The sequence below is a fragment of the Tyto alba genome, unplaced genomic scaffold (genome assembly GCF_018691265.1).
Source record: "Tyto alba isolate M040663 unplaced genomic scaffold, T.alba_DEE_v4.0 Super-Scaffold_2, whole genome shotgun sequence".
In the NCBI taxonomy this organism is placed as follows: Eukaryota; Metazoa; Chordata; class Aves; order Strigiformes; family Tytonidae; genus Tyto; species Tyto alba.
This window is the reverse complement of record NW_024881282.1, coordinates 80225100-80247458: the sequence shown is the minus strand read 5'-3', so window position 1 is coordinate 80247458 and position 22359 is coordinate 80225100. Positions and strand designations below refer to the sequence as shown.

The 22359-nt window shown below is 35.9% G+C and overlaps 1 protein-coding gene across 14 annotated transcripts in view; it reads left to right on the top strand.

The window, feature by feature from the left end:
- PCLO (piccolo presynaptic cytomatrix protein) overlaps nt 1-22359 on the top strand; it is a 392417-nt gene that overhangs the window by 214183 nt on the left and 155875 nt on the right. For all 14 annotated transcript variants that reach the window (XM_042791970.1, XM_042791966.1, XM_042791964.1 and 11 more), the window contains exon 7: nt 15945-18153. In XM_042791970.1, the coding sequence (XP_042647904.1) occupies nt 15945-18153 (2209 nt within the window). The remainder of the gene's footprint in view (nt 1-15944; nt 18154-22359) is intronic.

The following is a 22359-nucleotide window of genomic DNA, read 5'->3' as shown; positions in this document are numbered from 1 at the left end:
TATATTCAAGAAGTTCAAGTTTGCACAGGAAAGAAGAATGGAGTTTTGTATAGTAAGGAAAAAAGATAAAATGATAGTTTGCCAGTTGTCTATGGAGAGAAAGTAAAAATGAGGCCCTGGCAGTTGGCAAGCTGAAAAATTAGACAGTGAATCTCCTGAAACACATTTTTTCTTATCCAGATTTTAAAAAGTCTCAAGAAACCACAGGCATAGGTTGTTTTTTCCTCTACTTCTGATCCTACCAGAAATATTTATGGAAAAATAAAAAGGTTTTATTAATGGAGAAGAATTTGCAATTGTCTGGTTTGTTCTAGAAGCATTGACAATACAGTCAATAAACAGTGGGAAGTGACAGACGATGATAATTGGCTCCATTTGCTTCAAAGCCCAGAAGGAGATCGATATACAGCATAGCTCTGAATGCTTGTCTCGAACTGGAGATATTAATAGAATAGCTAAGACTGTAGATGTCTGATTTTGCATCAGATTTCAGATTCTGGTTTTATCAGTCTCTAGTAACTTGCTTTGTACCTTACCCATATTGGTACATTATCTTACCCATAGTGATATATTATGGTACACAGACACTGGAATGAGCAGTAAATGAAGAAACAAAGTGAAACAAGAAACAGGTCCTGCTCACAAAGTTTAGAAATTTGAAATATTTTTTTTTTTAACTTCATTAGTTAAAACTAAAACTAAACAGCTGGTAATTATGTAATTGGGAAAAACATGTAAATGCTTTAAAATATCACTATATTTTTGATCCTCTGTCTGAAAATCATTGTCATCAATTGTGAGTTTTCTGCTGAAAGATATAATATTACTAATAATTTACTATTAAACTCCAAAACTTTTTTAAGGAAATGTATTGAAAAATATTTTTTTCCTGCAGTTCAGAATATTCAGAGTTTGCATGCAGTTTGGAAATGCAGTGGCAAACTGAGAAATAGAAAATTGAAAGTAATGCTTTAAAGTTTCTTCTGAGTTGTTCGTACAGAAAGAATAGACTGAAGAAGAAGTTGGAGGTTTTCAGGTGTTTGTTCTTTTTCACGTGCAGTTCAACAATTGAAACATAGATCTGCAACACAATTTTAGATCTAAGTCCATCAAATTCAGCCTTTTCTCCGTGACAGTACCAATTAATATATTTCCAGAAAAGGATGAGGTAGTCAATTTCTGAGGTTAGGTGTCATCCTCTGTAATAGGATTTTCCAGGCTTACCCCAGAAAGCTAACATACTATTTCTTCTAAATTTTCACTTAATACTAACTATTAAACACAACACATTTTCTTTACCCATAAAAATGTTCCTTTTTTTTTGATCTGAAGATAGAATGAAAAACTGTCCTGTTTCGGGCTGGACTAGAGTTCCTGTTGGTTTGGCAGCGGGAGGAGCTGCAGCACCCTGAGACCCCAGGGGCTCCCCAGGTCCCAGTGCCCTCACCTGTGTGCGGGGGCGGGGGGAGCACAGCTGGAGGGCTGGGCCCGGATTGGCCGATAGTCCATGTCATGTGACATTGTGCTCACTATATAAAGGCAGGAGTGGGCCAGGAGGGCCTCTCACTTCTGGGGGGTGTGTCTGTGGTGCCTTTGTGTTTGAGATCGCCAGCTGGGAGCAGGTGGGTGTTGGTCAGTGGGTGGTGAGCAATGGGTGTATGTTACCCATTTATAATGTCACTGTCATTCTATTACTGTTATTAAACTGTTTTTATGTCAACTGGTGAGTTTCCCTTTGCCCCTCTGATTCCCTCCCCATTCCCAAGTGGGGGGAGGGTGGGTGAACATCTGTGTGACATTTAGCTGCCAACCAGGCTCAAACCACGACAAAAACACACATATTTATTATATCTTAGAAAATATTCAGTGCGTTAAGGAAAGTGCTGGGACAGAGTAGTGTATTTTTCTGAACCTGTTCTTCCACTTCGTATAGGAAGTCTGCAGCAGACATCCTTTCGTATTGTACGTTCCCAAAGTGTCAGGCACAGTGGTTTCTGAATAACTAGGTGGGTTCCAAATAACTTGGGTGACTGAGTGCTTACCCTTGCTGGGGTGAGCTAGAGAATTATGTGTAAAAAGCCCACATACTTTTAATGTATAAACACAAGATTTTTCTCAAGACATAGAATATATTCCTTATGTATATGACCCATATTTATGAAGTGGTGCAGTGCTTCTCCAGTGTTCTTTCAGAACTTCTGCATAAGAATACTAAGTGGTGTTGGGGCTTTATGACATAAGCATAGATGTTAAGGAAATTTCTCTTGAATGGAACAGGCTGATCTTATACTCTGACCCAGATCTGTGAGCATGTTAGAAAGTAACAGTATCACCTTTTCTTTCCTCTTCAGAGTCTTCTTTTAAGTCTTACAAAGAGCTCAAGATTTGCTTTGTGGAGGAGACCCTTGTGCCAGTGGGTTCCTCCTGACTTGGTCCTGAATTTTAAATGTTCTAAAATTTGAAAAAATTGTTGTTCATTTTATGTTACTCTGAACTAAAATATTTTGGATATGTATTCCATTTTCTAGCTTTTTGTCATCTTACATCTCTGAAAGTATTATTACAGTGCAGTATGTGGTTTTATTTCATGACTGTATAATTTATAAAATGGTACACAAAGGAATCAATACTGTGTCAGAAAAGCAGTGTAGTTTAAAAATGTTGGCTATGGTGAGTTACAGAGTCATTTACTCTTTTCCAGAAAGAGAGCAGAGCAGATGAAGAAAAATGTTTCATCATTACTTCAGTACTTAGTGTTTATGTGTAAATTGATGTTCAAACAACATGATAAAGAATTACACACTACTACACAGGGCTCATAGATAATGCATGATAAGGTAAATGCCATCAGTGATTTGTCAGTCAAGATAATCTTCATCACTATTCAGTCTGCCTGGCTCCTATCTGCTATATGTACAGCAATGTACTAGAATGATCACTGTGCCTTCAGATACCGGAAGAGAGATCTGAGAATTAAAGGAATTCAGTTTACTGCTGAAATACAAACAGCTGGTTCTGTAAGTATTACAAGTTCTTATAGAAAGGTTCTTTACTTTTGTTTATGGACTTAGCAAAGATCTATGAACATAAATACTGTCATATGAAGATGAAGTAAAAACCGTTTAGGTTCCTGCCTCAGTGGCTTAGAAATTAAATGGCAATCTTCATCATGAGAGATGACTTGGTGATCTCTATCCTGGTCTGTCCAAGGCTCCAGAATCAGTGCATGATTGATGCTAAACAATAACCTTTTGTCAGTCTTCGCTCAGAGACAAATAAATTAGTGGCTAATAAGCCTGAGACCCTTTAAGAATTAACTCTGATACAGTCAAAATATTTCAGCTAAGTGCTGTTGCTATGGTTGTCTTAAATAACAAAATTATTCATAATTTTCAAAATATGAAATAAAAATTTGTCATTTAGATCTAGGTGCTCTTAAACTTAATAATCTTAGGACTTGCACAAAGACAGATTTATCTCTAAATTAGAAAATTTGAAACAAAAACTCTGCCACCCGTAGATTTTATATAGGTGAACTGATGACCAAAATTATTCTTCTACATCAAACACTGTCTGCTTCAGGTGTTTCAGTGTTTAGCATTTCAGATAGTCATTCTTTACCTCTACAGTACTATTAAACTTACCATTATGGCCTATTACTGAATGGTGATTTTCAGAAATGAACTCCTTGAAGTCTGTGCTCCTTATCTTTCCATACTTTGCTTACAGTTTTCCAAAAGCCAAGGCCTCTTTCCAGGGTGGTTCTTACCTTGGGGGTATTGAGTGTATCGTACAATAAAGATTTAGAAGAATCCTTTTCATGGTCAGAAATTATTTCCTGTTTTCCAACTAAATATTAACCAGTAAGTGTTCTTGTCTTGTTTATCCTGATACTGTAAAGCCTTCACTGGTTTTGTTTTGTTCAATCCTGTTTTCTCAAACCTTTATTGTGTTGGAGATGTGTATTACAATATTTTCTTCTGACATCCTCACTAGCTGAAAAACATATCACTTCTGCCTTTTCCTTCTTTAGGGAGCACATCTTTGACAAACCACACTTGCACCCAACAGTTTGCTTTCAACCCATAAATATTTCCATTTTTTGTATCCAAGAAGGTGTATCTATATGCTGTGCCTTAGGCTGCTTTAGGCCACAGTGAACATGACAGTATTTGATACTTCAGAGCAATCACTTGACTTTGCATTAATATATCTGGACCCAAATGACATTGAATGACATGAACATAAAGCCTGATATTTTATGAAGTTAAAATGTCACTAGTACATTCAGTATCCATTCAGTTTGGATGCTCTTGACTAATTTTTCATCTCTTACTCTTCCACTGGACTACCATGTGCATTTGTATGATTATGTACATTTCAGGGTTTCATTCATTTTCTTTTCTTTGTAAACTCTGGGTTTACTCTGTAAGATCAACTTCAGTAGAAGAGTGAGAACAACACATAAACAACAGAGAACCATTACAAATGTGTATTCATCTTGTAAACATCTTTTACTGTTTATTTCCTGTGCTTATATAGTAAATTTCACTGTGCGCTGCATGTTTAGTGTAATTGGTATAGTCCATATGCATGTAATCAACTAGAGCTACCTTTTATTTAGATTTATTTTGACCTATGGCAGTGGGGGACAAAGAATGGTTTGAAACAAGAATAATAGGGGCCCTGAAAATGATGGGAAAAGAAGAACTTCTTTTCTTTTTTATCTGCAGTGCAAGTGTATCCTAGATTCCAAGTCAACCATAAGAATTTTAATTTTTATGTGGTGTCTTGAAACATTGCAGTTGCTTTGAGTTCCTTTTTTTTTTTATCGAATATAGGATTAGAAACTGAAAATGGCACATCTTTTACGTTAACTTCTGTTTTTTCTTCTGCCTTTTCTTTATTTTTAACTTCATTAGTGTTTAAAAGTAAGCTTGCCAAATTTCTATCTTTCTGTCCTGTTTGTCACGGTAAGCAGAAATGGGAAGAGGAAGGTCATGATTCTAAAATGGTATAATTGCTATTAAAATAGTAGGAAGAAAATTCATTAAAAGTTACTTCTTTCTTCTTCCCCAGCCCTACACAGTTGGATTAAATATCACATTGCCTGCAAGGCTGTCATCTGAATTTATCCAGGAGTGGAACACTTCCTGTCCTGAAAATATATCTAGATTTCAGTGTTAGTCATATAAACCATATTTAATAATTTCTAAAACAATAAAAAATATATCCATTTATACTTAGAAAGAAAAGATAGAGGTTGTTCTAAAAATCAGGACTTTCTTCCAGTTTTATTCACAGTTGAGCTAATCAAGACTGAGTTGAGTGCCTTGACTGGATTTCTTTGGTGAAGATCTGCTACCAATGTCCAGTCTGGTTTTAAATACTCTCAGATGATGAGACATTTGCCACTTCTCTTTCCCAGCTCCATGGATTTAATCTGGTATATTATCATCAGGCAGTAGAATACATGTACAAGAAAAACAGAAAAAAAAAAAGTGAAATTTGAAAAAATGGTTTCATGCCTTTTAAAACACATTTTTGTTTAAAAAAGAGGTATTCATTTAAACAGAAAACATACTGAAAGCTGGTTTTCTTCCATGAGAAGATGTTCTCTTTTGTATTGGTATAGCAAATTTCTGTACATGTTTATTTAAATATTAATGTCTTTTTTGAAAAGTTGGCTTTTTGAAGGTTTGGGGTGGGGTGGGAGGAGAGGTTAATTTGATTTTGTTTAACTTGTGTCACTTGGAAATGGGTTTATATTAAACTGGAAATGCCAGTCCTATATGCGAATCAGAATATGAATATGGGGTTTTGTGTGGTCTGGCTGGTACACTTTCTCACTGTAGAAGTGTAATGGAAAATCTGGACGTACTGTGAGTGGTTTTCACACTTCATAAGTTTAGCCATCTGTGGCAGACGATCTATTCTGTGTGTTTGTTGTCAGGTTCAGTTACATTGCTTTAAAAAGGGAGATTGGGTTGGCTGGAAGCTTTGGGAGAGAGAGAGAGAGGGAAAGAGCGAGCTTGCTCCTGCACTGGGAGAAACTGATCATATTTTAGGGGGAGTTCTCATGCTTCAGAAAAAGAGGGGTGGAGGGAGAGGGGAAACAAAAGTTTCAGGTAGAAGTTCAGGAAGATACTGAGAAACTGCAGAGAATAGAGAGAAAGGGACTCACAACCTGAGCTGATGGAGAAAGCAACTTGTCCAGCTAAGGCAGAGGAGATTATGCAGATTTTGCTGCAGGCCAGAAAGATGGTGACTTGTTGGAATGGAACAAAGCCTGGAAGCTGCGCTTCAGTGACAAGGAGAATTTCACAAACCTCCTTTTTCAACTCTAATAGTGTAAAATGCTGGGGTTTTAACAAATGTGTAACCACCATGAAGGACTATTGGTGCTTACAGAACTTGAAAAGCCTTATAGAGCTATGTATGGCACCAAAGCAGAGTAAGAAGTATATTTTTTGATGCAGGCTGTTCTGCAGGTGCACAGCAGTATGGATGAAGTCAGGGCTGACCAGAAAATACAAAGAGAAGCTTAGCTGTGATGCTTACTGAAAGGCCTGAATTAAGCAGTTAGGCACTTGGTGAGCTTTGTCTAATCCATGCCTTACAGCAGGAGTTACATGACCATTGTTCTCCAGCATGAACCATATTTTAGAGAAAGTGATTAATTAGGGCTCAGCTCACTCTGCCACCTTTAATCTTAGATTAGAGAAGCAAATCATCATGAGCACAGAATAAAATAAATACTTCCTGAACGATCAAACTGAGCTAAACCCAGAGCTTTTAATTGCTGAGGAGAGGTGTCATTTCTGAAGAACTGCAAATGTGGTAAGATTCCTGCATGGAGAAGAGGATTAAAACTCTGGTACAAAACAATGCCCACATGAGGAGCTAAAAGCAGGAATTCAGGCTGCTGCAGCTGCTGGGAGTGGGACTGACCTCCTCTGTCTTGGTACATTTACAGGTGACATCTGTGTTACATGTGACTGTTTCTACAGTCAATAGGAGAAACACATGTGATTGTGGAGTGAGCTGAAGAAAAAATGCACTTTCTTTCAGTTCAGTAGTCTGGAGGACTAGCTCAGATTAGCTCTGTACATTATGTCTGCGCTTGGGCAGATTAATTCTCACTCTTGCGAATAAACAAGGGCTGTGCCACAGCATGTGGAGTCTCATCAGCCACAGTGCTTTGGAGGAAGTCAGTAGTGAAGGAGAGGCAGAAAAAGCCAAGTTTTTCTCACACCTTTTTTGTTTGTTTGTTTTTTTCCTGTAAAACAAGATTAATATTTCCTTTCTTTCACAGTGGGTTTTTGGTGGCTTTTTTTTTTTTTTTTAATTGTAGCTGAAAGTTTGCAAAGTAGTCTTGTATCAGTTGAAAACAGATGGTGTTAATTCAGCATATGCATATCCCACTGGTAAGTATAAACTGTTCTGAATTCTTCTCACCAGTATTTTCTGGCCAGGGTTCTCAGTTAGATTGCAAAGGAAGAGAATTTAAAGTATGTTCTCATTGGCTGGGAAAAGACATTATAAAGCAGTAAAATTTTCCATGGATGAGATCTGAGTTTCAAAAAAATTTATTATTTTGACTGAGGGGAATGACATATAATGATTTCTGTGTTACATGATGAGAAACAGTGTATTATTAATTACTATGAGTGAATAAGCCCATGCTAAGGATGTTGCATTATGTGCAAAAAGATTTATTCCAAGGACTTAATTGTGCCATGATGAAGATGATCAAATAATCCTGAAGCTAACAAGTAATACTTTGGTACAATAGCCTTTAATATAACTGTTTTGAATTACCAATGGCAGAATCACATCACCTCTGTATTATATTACCAAGGTACAGTTCTGTGTCATTAGTTAATTACATCCGAAACCAGGCTGCGCTGGAGACTGCACATCATGCACAAACGATATTTATATATTAACCTAGCACGGACATCAAATGGTGCATCTGCTTCATAGAACTTTTGGTAACTTTCCACAGGTTAGGCTGATAAGTTCTGAGTATCTACAGTTCTGTATTTATGTAAAACATCTCTTAGATTGTCAGGGAAACAATAGGGCAGAAAAAGAAGTGATGATTGATTAAGAAACACTAATTATGTTATAGTGTGGTATACTATGTTATAGTATAGTACGTGGTCACCATGAATACACAGACTTTGTCTTAATCCTGTTAAACACCTACCTCATAGCAATTCTAGCTTTGCCACTCCAGACAGTGAATCTTCCACTTCTCCAATTTATTGTTATACAGTACATAGAGTTCCATATACCTTATCCTCTGTTTTGTCATTTATTTCATAATCTTTTGCTTGTCAAAGCAGAATGTGCTTCAGAAACCTCCTCTTCAGCAACTTTCATGAATCATGAGAAAGATAACATCTCAATAAATCCATTCATTTGGATCCTTTTTTCTTTTAAACAAAAATTGGACTATCTTCTTAAAATTCACAAGTAATTTGTAAATGATAAAATATTTTAATTCACAGACAGAAGCATATAATCTGGATTCTTTAGCAGATTCAGGCTTTGGTCCTGGACTAGGGCTATAGTACTAAAGCACTCAGAGTACTAACTGGAGTTGATACTAAAACCACAGTATTATCACATTGAGAGAGCAGTATTTTCTTTCTGTGAAGTCCCTGGATAGTTTTTAGTATACTGATATATAAATAAAATACTTAAGAATATTTTAGTACAAAGCATATTTCTGTACAAAGCATATAAAGACAAACATTTAGTAAGCATCAGTAGCTATTGCCTGCATAGCAGCTATATATTTCCTACAATGTTTTCAAGCCATTTATAGCAAAGCATGAAATCTGTATGTCATTCAGAAGAAACTCTGACTATGTTCTTCTGTTATGAAGACAGGATTTTTCCCCTCTCCTCTCATTTCCCCCTTCCCCTTACTTTTGCCTTTTTTTGCCTTTTTCTACTTTTTCAGAGATTGAATAGTGAGAAAAATATTCAGCCCATTTGATGCAGAGATTTCAGTGGAGAAGCAGTGTTCAACTCTGACAATTTTACTCATTCTGTTAGTGTGACAGATGCCCATTGTCTGAATCAATCTGCCAGAGATTTTTTTCCCCATTGTAAAGTAACTGAGATACACGTAATTCTACATACATTTAATATAAATGGACAGCAAATCTCTTATATAAGCTTGTATCCCACTTTGCAAAGATAAGTAATATGTTTGCAAAAATAAATAGCAAAGAGGAGCATAGGCAAAAGAAAATGAAGAATAAAAAAATAGTTGTTTTCAGGTGAGTTTTGAAGATAATATTACTATATGAGATAGCCAAAAATATTTCCCCTTTGTGTAAGGGAAAATTCACAGTGTTGAATTCTACTAAGGGGTATGGGTAAAGGGACTGCTGCATCTTCAGTGAGCAGAAAAAGCAGTATAGATATTGTTTGTAGGTATAAGCTGAGGAAATTAAAACATAAGCTTGTGAATAAAGTATATGTTGTCTAAAATCAGTTAAATGCACATGTGTGGAGTATTATTCCAGTTACAATATTTAAAGTCAGTTTCAAAACAGTGTATTTCATTCTTCTCACAAACTGATTTTCTATTGATGTATTTCTGCTGATTTAAAATGCTATTCCTCATTTTTACTAGTATAAATTGAGGCAGGAACTGCTCCGTTGCCCTTATAGGCAAAAGTTGTCAGTCCTGTTCCAAATTAATCACAAATCTATTAGTCTGTAAATCTATCTATTTTGTGCAAACAACTGAGAACAACGATTCACAAAAAAAGTAGATGAAATGTAAGTTTAGATCCCTTTGAAAATAACTCTGTAAGGGCCACATCTGCCTGTAGTTTGCATATCAAATTTTCACTGAATTTCTCCTTTCTCCCCTTGAGATCAAAAGAAGCATATGGCCTTTTATGTGTTTAAATGAGGAAAGAAGTTGATATCTTATGTCACGTCAGCTGTTAGGAAGTGTACTATGCTGTTCCCCTTGCATTTGAAGTGAAAATGGCAATTTCAAACAATTTCACAGAGAAAATGAAAGGAGCAAGAGGATGGAAAGTACCGAAATGCTCATCTGAGGAATGAGTGACTCTCTAACTGACACTAATTAAAGCAAAAAAAATCTGAAAAATGCTTATTGTTTTGGAATAGTGTTTCTAAAAATTTTAAATTGGTTTTAGCAGAAGAAAAATTTATCTTTACAGAGCCTCCAAAGGAGTGAAAAAAAAAAAAAAAAAGAAAATCAGACTGACTGGCATCTCGGTACCGCTGTGTAGTGATTTAGAAACTAGTTTTCTGCTTGACTGCTCAGTCCCCAGAGCAAAATACTTACAGGAAAGAAAAATACAAGAGTTACAAGGAAAACTCTAGTATATTACTCATGAAGCAGGGTATTTCCCTCCCATACACAAGGCCAAATTCAGCTCATCAAATTCATCTTCTACAACCCTTGCCAGCAATGGCACACAAACCAAGGCAGTGCAGGTTAGCTGATCGGGTTTTACTAATGGTTAGAAATTGTTCAGATCATGTTAAATTACTCCATTCTCAGCACTGCTGGTGAGACTAGCTTCTATAAATACATATCTTAATATATTTTCCTTACCATGCACAATTCATTTACTTTCCTTTACCTGTATGCTTCAGAGATGGTTTCCCACACTCTGTGGTTCTTCATGCCATAAAATTGGCCCCATGTCACCCATAGCCAGTGAAGTTTCTCAGTATTCTTGATCTAATGTTTGGTTAATGAAGCTGGTCCCCTCTAGTCAATGATTACCACATAATAGATATTAAGTCCAGATGGGTTCACAAAATCTTACATGAGAAACTATTTCTTTGAACAGGACAAACTACAAACATTGTCCAGTATCTCTGTCTGCATCCTACAAGAAGATGCAGTTAAGGATTCCATACTTACAAGGAAGTAATCTAATACTAGTGTATTATGTTAGTATCTTTTGGAATTACATTTCATTTACAAGCAATTTTAAAGATCTTGTTAATTTACCAAAAGGTCTTTATTAATTGATAACTAATTTTCATAGATTCTTTGCAGTAAATTAAGGGTTTAAAATAATGAATTGACAAAATATGAAACTGAATTTCAAATGTCCTTACTGATACATTTCTAAAAATGAAGAGCACATACCGAAATACCAAGTAACACATACCAACCCCTTTATAAGTAAAACAGCTTTGTTACAATTGCAGTTTTTACTGTGCATTTTGGAGGTTTGGAGGGGTTTCTTTTGGGGAGTTTTTAGATACATGAAAAATCCCAGATATGAGAGCTGGAATACAGAGAGCTACAGCACTGGCTTCACCTTCCATGCCTTAGCAGCTTGCATTGGGACCCACCTAAAGTGACCTGTTTTCTGAATGGGAGAGTAGTTTCAGTCCCTCAACCTCTTGTCATCCCTTCTAGATGCAAACAATTTTTTCTCAGTAATTTTATTTAATGCATCATTGGGCATCTCTTGAACTGATGCTAGTCATGAGTTTGCTGAGTAAAATTGTTGACTGAATAGTCCTTGTTTGAAAACAAAAAATACTATTTGCATTGTTTTTCTGGTAATTGGTACAGCCAACTTTCTGCTGTCATTTCAAGTCTGTTGCAAGTCAACATCAGATGCTTCAGGAAACTTCACCCTGCTGAGGGTAAGGTTCTGTTCCTCAAGAGTGTGAAACAGGCTTTCCAGTATGCTGTTGAGTCTTCAAAGAATTGTGACAGAAGTGGCTTCAGCTATGACCCACTATTCCTTTGCTTTTTCATAGCATCCCAGATTGTAGGTAGTCTGACATCACTGTGTCTATTACATAAACAATCTAGTGGTGACAAACTCTAAGGATGCTGTCATTACAATTGTATTTGGTTTGTGCATATGCATATATGCATATATGTATCCATATTGTATACAATATTTTCAGGATTTGTCCCTACTTATACCAAAAAATATATATACAAATACCGGTCTATTTTGTCATCTCTGAGGAAGACAAAAGTCTGTTTGTGATATGATCACAGAAAATTTTAAAACAACAGTGAATAACGAGGGTTGCATATTTGCTAATAAAAGCCAAAATATGCAGGAAATATTTGAGTCATACGCCTAAGTGTGAAAGCTCAGTTCTTTGAGCAAATGAAGCTAATATCCAAGCATGTCTAGGTGAAGAGAGAGATGAGGATGCAAGAACAGCACCATATCATTTTCAAACAAATTCAGTTGAGGAGGAGAAAGATTGAGTAACTAGAATCAAACACACTGTTTAGAGGTAGAAATTGATCACAGATCTCCTGAGATGTTCAGTCCCTCAAAGAAAACTATCTCTTTAATATAGATAAAAGTGGTGGAACGTATGACTCTTTCCTGGTGTTTGACTGATTCTTGTAGTGGTGGCTTGGAGTCTTGCTGACCTTGTCAGTAATGCTATCAAATTGGAGGATACAAAAATAGGTAGAAAAAAGTATTTTCACAAAGATTCACAAGGAATAAGATGGTCATCTAAAAGGAATTATTCCAAAGTCACCACACAACAGGGTTCGCAAGCCTTTGTAAGGTTGACCTCTAAAAATTAAAACTCAGGAGATAGAACACATCAAGGCTAATGTGTATTGGCAAGGCAGAAAATGAAGGTTTTTCTAAATCTGTTTGCACGCAACCTTCAGCTCAGTGTTTTGACTTCCTCACTATGATGTTATCTTGTCACTGAACTGCAAGAGTTGAACTGAGAAGTGCATTCTTCTCCTATCTTTATTATCAAAATGTTGTTAAACTGAAAAATTGGTGGGGGAGGGGGAAGATTGTTTCTTACTCAGTTCTTTAACCTGTAGTATTGGGGAGAACATATCTGTAGCTTTATCTCAAGCACAAGCTTTGGACTTAGTTTAGCAAAGTCAGTTTTGCCTCAGAGGCAGATCTGATTACTGTTACGTCCATCCTGAAAAGATGTCCCAGATTAGCGTGAAATTCTCTCTATATATGAGGGTCAGCAATAAAGTAGTAACATTTATAAGGTTGCCATGGCAAAACAAGAAGCAGAGTAATTTACTTATAGTTCTTGAGGTTTGTATTCAGCATTTAGAATGATCATTTGCTAAACACAGAACGATTTTTTAAAATTAGTGAGGATGATAGTAAATAGCTAGAAGGAAATGGGTTAGAATGGAGAAGATGGAAATGTGATAAAATATGGTAGAAAACTTCATGACTTAGTCAGACAGCTTGCTATGGTCACCTGACTGACATCTAACATAAACTTTAACCAGTAATTGTAAGGCCTAAGAATGTCTGTCTGTATTTGATATGTTTATTTGGCTCCAGAGTAGTCTCGTGAGGTTTTCTTCCACATCTTTCCTTTGGTTACTTTAAACCTAAAATGAGCAAAAAATCATAAATGTGTAACAGGGTCCAGAAATACAGGGATGGAGCTAGACAGTACCATTACTTCTTTCCACTCCCAATTCTTTGTGATAAAGAGATTAGAATTTGGGGAATATCAGCTCTAGTTTGTCTTTTTTCCTTGCTAGTTAAAGAATCCAAAGGAAATGCAAAAATTAAATTTAACAGCTACTTTCAAGTTATGGGCCAAGATACTTCACTTTAACTTCCCTTCAATCTACTAACGTAGTTCCCAGGTAGCATGCTAACATAACTGATAATGATAATATTCAGGAAGAAGAAAAAAATCCACATATTTTATCACAGTACTATGTATATTTATTTTTTCTTACCTCAATGTAAATATCAAGTAAAAATAATTAAGACTTGCCTTTTGTGAGAATAGTATCTGAGAAATAGAATTTATCCATACTTTTTCAAAAGCAGGTGGTACATCTTCCTTGTAGAGTCTATTAGTCTGAGTTTCTTTATATGGAGACAAAGATATAAAAACAGATATGGGGTTTTTCTGATAAAATGCATTATAAGATGATGCTGGGATTTATTCATCAACAACTTAACTGTCATCTGAGAATAATAATTCCATAAAGTATTATAGACCTTTTAATGAGTATGTTATTAATAGCTCTTCCCCAATACCAGTGACCATCTGTGACTGTTTCACCATCTGTGATTGCTATTTCAGTTTGGGAGGGGGAAATAACAGTGGTATTGCACTGAATTTACAATATAAATTAATAGTCAACTAGACATACTGTAGATGATTAATTTGTCTGTGATTATAAGTACACACTGAGCAAGAGAAAATTAGTTTCTTTGATTTGTTGGCACAACATGGGTTTGGGAAATGGCCATGGGAAGCTGAAAACAAAATTAAATTGCATTTATTGAAATCTGAAACACACAGAAGTTGATGGAATTTAGATGAAGAGGATGAAAAGAGTTTAAATGGCACTTGAAAAGGTAGTGAAAGTTTCTTTAAAGATCCGTGACAAATGATGTATTGATTATTGTGATTTGCTAAGGTTAGGTAACAGGGGAGCAGCAAAAAGAGGTTGGTCAACACTTTTTACAAATTTTTACAATTTGTTGACGACATAGTAGAATTAACAGATAAAATAGTGTTTTATAAACTTCTAATTAAAAATAATCTTGTTGACTTCTTATCTGAATGAAGTACCATTTATTTCAGAAGAAATTCCATTTTTAATTAATAACAGTTAATGCTTGAAAAAGTTCTGTCCTTGCCTGCAGAGGTAGAAGAGTCAAGCTGGTTAATATTCATTTTACTTCCCTTACTAAACTGTACTAAAGCATTTCCACATTTTGTTATTAACACAGTTGCATTCTGTCGGGGCCGAGGTGATTATTTTTAGTGTATGTATATAGATCAATATCTTTTCCTTTACTAAGACAAAATTTGTAAGAAGCTATTGGGGAGGTAAGGTACAATTTCAAAATCATTCAAGTCCCACTTAAAGTATCTACATTGTGTGGGAGCCTAAATTTGCTTGAAAACTAAAAAGAATGTTTCAAAAACCCTAGTAATTTAGGGTGCAATTTAGACTGTATCTATCCAGTTGCATTGCCTACTTTCACAGTTGATGAAGAGAGATAGGCACCTCCAAAAAATGACTCATCAGCCTAAGGTAGATACTTCTGCTAGATCGGGATGAATCACTCTTCTACCATTAACTGTGGGGAAGTCTGGACATCTGAACTGAACTAGATTCCTATATTTTTATACTGCTTAACTTTTTTTAAGTTTTAAACTGCAGCTTTGGAACTGGAACAAATTTCATTTAAGAAAGTCTTCAATGAACTGAAAAAGGTGCATATCACTTTTGTAGAGCACAACAATCTTCCCTGAAAATAATTATGTAGCATCAGAGATGAGGCAAAAATTATGAAATAGACTAAGAACTACCTGTTTTACCAAATGCGTTGGCACCAGAAAGTTCTGCTTTGGGGTCGGGATTTCAGTGGAACTTGTAGCTGCATACTATATGCCCAGTATCTGCCTCAGAGACTTCTATTCGATTGTACAGATTATTCATGTATTTATAAATGTATATGTAGATATATACATTCATAATTATATTTTTTCTATTAAATGTTATATAAAGAGAAGGTGTATAGGTCTATATATATTCTACACACACACACACATGCACTGTATATCTTCATTTATAAGCATGTGGAAATAATAAGAAAACCTTTTAAATTACAGTTAGTTTGATTTCAAGAACATAAAGTAGACTTTTCAATCCTAGGCTGAACAAAGTTCTAGTGAATATCACCCTTCTTTTACATTAGATTTCTTTTCTTCCTGACCTTTAGCAGACTGATGACATTTTTTCATGCCGTTTCCTGCTGCTTATTCACAGACACCACAAACTTTCCTCTCCACTAGAGAAAGTATGTAGTTAAGATATAAAGTCATACCATGAAAAAAATTTTTAAAAACTTGTGATTAATTTGCAATCAAGCCTCCAGAATAGTGATTCAGTCTTGTTTCTTCTATTGCAGGCAAAAGGTTCTTCAAGCATAACTCCATCAGGCACTCAAAAGAAGGTGAAGAGAACTCTGCCCAACCCACCTCCAGAGGAAGCAACAGCAGGACCTCAGTCGCCATATAATTCTGTGGGGTCAGTTTCACGCAGAAGGATTTGTAGGACTAACACTATGGCCAGAGCAAAAATTCTTCAGGATATAGACAGGGAATTGGATCTGGTCGAACGTGAATCAGCCAAGCTTAGGAAGAAGCAAGCAGAGCTAGATGAGGAGGAAAAAGAAATAGATGCCAAGCTGAGATACTTGGAAATGGGCATTAATAGGAGGAAAGAAGCCTTACTGAAAGAAAGAGAAAAGAGAGAGCGAGCCTATCTCCAAGGAGTAGCAGAAGAACGTGATTATATGTCAGACAGTGAAGTTAATAATACCAGGTCAACCAGAATAGAAACTCAGCACGGCTTGGAAAGACCACGTACTGCACCCCAGACAGAATTTAACCAGTTTATGCCACCACAGACACAGCCAGAAACACAGTTTGCCCCTGCTACAAGCCCATATGCTCAGTATCAGTATTCATCTCCTGCCCTGCCAACTCAAGCACCTACTCAGTTCACACAGCAATCACATTACCAACAACAGCAGCCTTTGTATCACCAGCAGGTTTCACCCTATCAGACCCAGGCAGCTTTCCAAACAGGAGCTACTATGTCCTTTACTCCACAGGCTCAACCTCCATCATCTCAACAGCCATCATATCAACTCCCATCACAGATGATGGTAATACAGCCAAAGCCAAGACAAACCACATTATATTTGGAGCCTAAGATAACAACAAACTATGATGTAATTCGCAATCAGCCTCTCATGATAGCACCAGTTTCAACTGACAATAACTATGCAGTTTCCCAGCTGGGGAGTAAATACTCTACCTTGGATTTAAGGATAGGACTAGATGAGAGAAACAGCATAGCAAGCAGCCCTATATCAAGCATATCTGCAGATTCATTCTATGCAGATATAGACCATCACCATACACCCCGAAATTATGTGCTGATTGATGATATAGGAGAACTTACTAAAGGAACAGGAGCACTTGGTTCCAGTTTTAGCCTCCACGAGAAAGATCTGACCAAAACAGATCGACTGCTTCGCACAAGCGAGGCCAGGAGAGTACAAGAAGTGTCAGACTTCCTAGCACCACTGCAGACTTCTTCTAGGTTACATTCCTATGTTAAAGCTGATGAAGACCCAATGGAGGACCCTTATGAGCTCAAACTTCTGAAACACCAGATAAAACAAGAGTTCCGTAGAGGTGCAGAAAGTCTTGATCATCTGGCTGGCCTGTCACAGTATTACCATGCGGAGGGCAGCTACAGGCATTTTCCGAAATCTGAGAAATATAGCATAGGTAGGCTTACTCTTGAGAAGCAGGCTGCTAAGCAGCTCCCAGCAGCCCTCCTGTACCAGAAGCAGTCAAAACACAAGAAAGCTTTGATAGACCCCAAACTAACAAAGTTTTCACCTATTCAAGAAAGTAGAGACCTTGAGCCTGACTATTCAAGCTATATGACTTCTAGCACTTCAACACTTGGGGGAATTACTACTAGGGCAAGGCTTCTTCAAGATGATATCACTTTTGGCCTTAGAAAAAACATCACTGACCAACAGAAATATATGGGGCCAGCACTGGCTTCATCCATTGGAGCAGGCCTTGGGACTGCACTAGGTCCAACAATGAGATCCACATTACAAGATGAAGCAGACAAGTCTTATAGCAGTGGTAGTAGATCTAGACCATCATCTAGACCCTCCTCAGTTTATGGGCTTGATTTGTCATTGAAAAGGGATTCTTCCAGTTCTTCTTTAAGACTGAAAGCACAAGAAACTGAACCCTTAGATGTTTCCTTTAGCCATGCATCACCTTCTGGAAGAACTAAACCCACCAGTCTACCTATTAGCCAAAGCAGGGGAAGGATCCCAATAGTAGCGCAGAACTCAGAGGAAGAAAGCCCACTAAGTCCCGTTGGCCAGCCAATGGGAATGGCAAGAGCAGCAGCTGGACCCTTGCCACCAATATCTGCAGATACCAGGGACCAGTTTGGATCGAGCCATTCATTACCTGAGGTCCAGCAACATATGAGGGAGGAGTCACGGACTCGAGGCTATGATCGAGATATAGCCTTCATCATGGATGACTTCCAGCATGCCATGTCAGACAGTGAAGGTAAATTAGGCCTCAGACTGGTATCTTACTATCACAACGCAAATCCTCATTTCTATGCATGTGTCTAATTTTTGTTATACTTCAAAGACTTGTTCTTTTTTCTGTTCCTTGGTGCATCTTCTGTGTGTCTACATTTTTAGGGTTTGATTTGTTTTGATTTATTTTATATTTTTGTTTTACCCTAAAAGCAGTTTCTGGATGGTGTTAAATTACTTTAGCATGCTCACTATACTGTTGTTGATTTGCTTTCCTTTTGGTCTGCTTGTGCATTTTCATTTTCATTTGTTAATGTCTACTTTTCCAGTGATACTGTGTAGAATATTCCATATACAGTATAGACCCTACCATCAGTCTATATGTGAAGCCTTCTCCAATGACTGTGAATCATTGAACTTATTTGCAATAGTTTTTGTTGAGGTTTGGAAATAATCTCCCAAATCTCTAAAAAACTCTAGTAATTTTATTTGCATGAAATTTCATGATAGAATTCAAGAACTGATAATTCCATCTCCCGATGCACCACTTTAGATATGTGTTTATATAGAAATAGTATGTCCATTAAGTACATATTGTATGTTAGAACCATATAGATCTTAACGTGATAGCAAAATAACGTTCTACATATGGTTTATTGAAAGCATCCTGTCATGTGGACTTCTGTGCATTCAGAATTGTGATGATGTAAGATAATTTATCATTTGGATGGTTCAAGACAATCTCATCCTTCAATAAACTTACGTATTTTATGTCTATTGATGAATTATGCAGTATAGCTGGTTTTATATGCACCCCATACAGTATGTCTGCCAAATAAGCACAAGAGTTTATCTCACTTAGGTTCACGAAAGGAACCTTTCTGATGTATTATAAATGGTGCAATTAAAAATGTTTCTTCTGAATAAGTACAGCAAAATGTTAAAGCTGATGTTGAGTACTAAATAACTGCAAATTATGTACCAATTTTGTTTGAGTAAGTTCAGACTTAATATATTCTAAATTGTTTAAAAATCATAAAGGCAGTTTGAAAGAAAATGAAATTAATATGTTCAAAATTGTATGCACTTCCTTAACTTTTTCTTATGTGTATTTACTGCACAATAAAAGAGACTTTGCATGCGCTATATTGTCTGTAAATGGCAATGATTGTCTCAAAAGACACATTTGCATGATTATGAAGTAGTATGGTTTATTTTTCAGCTTTATATTAACCTCAGTGTTCGTTATTGCATTATTGATTTTTACATATGCTGAATCTTTCATAAGCATTAGAAAATTGCCTTTATTTGCCTTCCTGATACTACAATATATTGAAGGGGTTTGTTCTGTAAATTTCTTTTCAAATTTCTTAAATATTTACAACCCCTTCATAAAGTCTGTGTTTCAGGAGAGGTTCAGGATCATCAGCTTTTTTGATTTTTATCAGAAGTTTGTGTTTTCCCTGTTCTTAAATTCTTAGCACACAGAGTCCTATAATTAAATCTGAAGGCAATTGAGAGGAACTCCGCAAATTACAACTCATATAATTCTTCATAAATAAGTAGATGTTATCTTGTCTCAACTCGACTTGTGACTTTTAAGGGTCATTCTAGGGTCACATTGTGAAAGACACAGGGCTTTTCCTCCTGAAAACTAGGAAGAACCAAACTGGACCCAAACAAGCCTCTTTGGTTCTATTCTACCTCATATAAACAAGTCATAGGGAATTATATTTCAGCACTACAGTGCATTATGTTTCTTTTATATATTTGTACAAGGCATCCATGTTACATTTTAGGTTGAACATGTTTTGGTTTTAAATTAGTCTTTGTTTAGTTACACTCTTTCAGAAGTATTCTAACTCAATTATTATGTTCTTTATTAGATTGATATATCCCTGAATACCAGGACTTCCCCTTTCAGCAATATTTTCTAATTTCTGCCAAGCTTTTGGTTCTTCAAAAATAGCTTATTTTTGCACCATTTTATGTAAAGTCTTGGAAAAATCAAAACATTTTATGGTATTATTTTCATATATACTCTCTATTAACAAGTAACTTGAATTGAAAATAATTCATATAATTTGGATGTAAGGTAAAAAATGTTCCAAAGAAGCAATTATAGTCCTTCAGAAAGTTGTGGCCTTCTTCTCTCCAGACTGCACTTTTCTCTGTAGTGCTGTGATAGTGGACAACTATTCTGGTGTGTTGCATCCAGCCTTTTAATAGAGTTTGCTTTGCTTTTGCCTTTTTTTTTTTTTAAGAACAACTGCTGCATGGTGTTAATGAGATTTCATTAAAAGAAATCAGTCTTAAGTACTATCTTAGGAAAACTCTTCTTCTGCTAAAGCTTGAATTTTCATCTTCAGAGACTTTTAAAAACAAATATAAGTCAAGGTATTAAATTGTTTTTCTTCAGTTCAGATTGAGAGATGTGCTTGACATTCTGTTCGTTTTTTATAAATCACATTTCATAACAAATACCAGAAGAGAATACAAACAGCACTTTGAGGCCAAACCTTCTGTTTTATACTGAGTACACTTACATACTGTAACAAATCTTAAAACCATGCTTCAGCTTAAAAGTAGTACCTACACTAGGATTCCAAACTTCAAACAGGTTAAAAAAGTGGCTTTAGTGTCAAAAGAGCACAACAGAGGTTCCCATTGAAAATAAATAGCATTCTGAGCTTTTGAAACATCTGGTATTTTCTTGGGGTTCTGAGTACCATGAAAGCTCTGATACAGCAAATAGCTCTTTATTTACCACACAGCTGCCACAGTTTCCACAAACTATTAAATGTGTAGAAGATACTAATCTTCAAGGATGCTGAAGCCTAGTACTCAATTTTACAAATGTAAATAGTCCATGTTGTTCAGCTGAGAAGATGTAAATTGTATATTTCTCACCTAAAAGATTATTCTTTTCTTTTATATGTTAATTTGTTAATTCTACCATAGAGTTTAGAAGTTTAAAACTGAGATATGAAGAAATCAAGATATTAATACAGCTGATCCCTTGTAATTTTTCATCTGTGGAATTCAGAGTGATCACTATTAGTTCTCTGATAAATTTGTTGTACTCCACAGCCTGGAGTTCAGTCTCACCTTGTTACACTATGTGTGATTAACAGCATGGGACCTTATTGACTCCAGCAGAAGTTTTTTTTACAGGTGGAGCCATCTGGCTGCACATTGTTAGTCTTAGGAAAAAGCATGTATCCTCTAAGACTATCAGTGATTCATCTTGGCTGTTCTCAGGTTTTTGGTTGAAACAAATCCCAACTAATCTAGCCAAAACCATTTGTGTATGTATGTACATGTGAGTGTGGCATGTGTGTGTGTCTTCATACACATACATACATAACTTTTTAAATTTCATATAAAATACACACATTCATCACAATTTGATATAAAAGTAGCCTGGTCTGAACTGTAGTATGGGATTCTACATCTGTGCTAGCTTTTCAAAAGGAAAAATTCATCAATAACTTATTTCAGCTGAGGCAGGAGGAAAAAATAAATCATTCTTTCTTCTGCTCAGCTAATGACACAGGTTGTAATAGTCAACATAAGTATATGAGATCAGAAAAATGTTTTAGGTTCTCCATGTAAGCTTCAGTAAGAAGTTCTGTTGAGGATGAGTTATGAAACAGCCTGCTATATGCCAACACTGGTCAATTGGCATAAAAGTGTAAAGCATAAAGGACGCGTTTATTAGCTCATAATGGTTTATTGAGAGCATTTAATCAATAACTAATCACTAGCCAGACAAGTGTCAAACTTTAATAATGTTTCTCTTTAATTCATATATGCTGACCTAAATAATATTTTCAAACCATTTCATATTAGATTAAATTTGTGCACTGTTAGGAAGGGACTGCATAATATCTGAACCAAGACTAAGAATTGTCCAGACGTATAATAAACTATAGGATGTTGTTTTTACCACATAAAAAAATATTATTTTTTGAAAATTGTGCATACATATGGCTTCTCTTTTTGGAGAAGGATAATAAAATAGGAATGAAAAAACAAAACTTTTTTTTTTTTTTTTAATTAAACTTTTTGCCAGTTATTTGTTAAACCAACTTGATTATGTTTACTTTAACAACTAAATAGAGAAGATTATGCACACTACCATCTTTCATTTTAGATTCTCTTCTGTGTCATGGAACAATTGCATTCACTCTTGTTACTATAGCAACAACTGACCTTATTTAAGGATTGC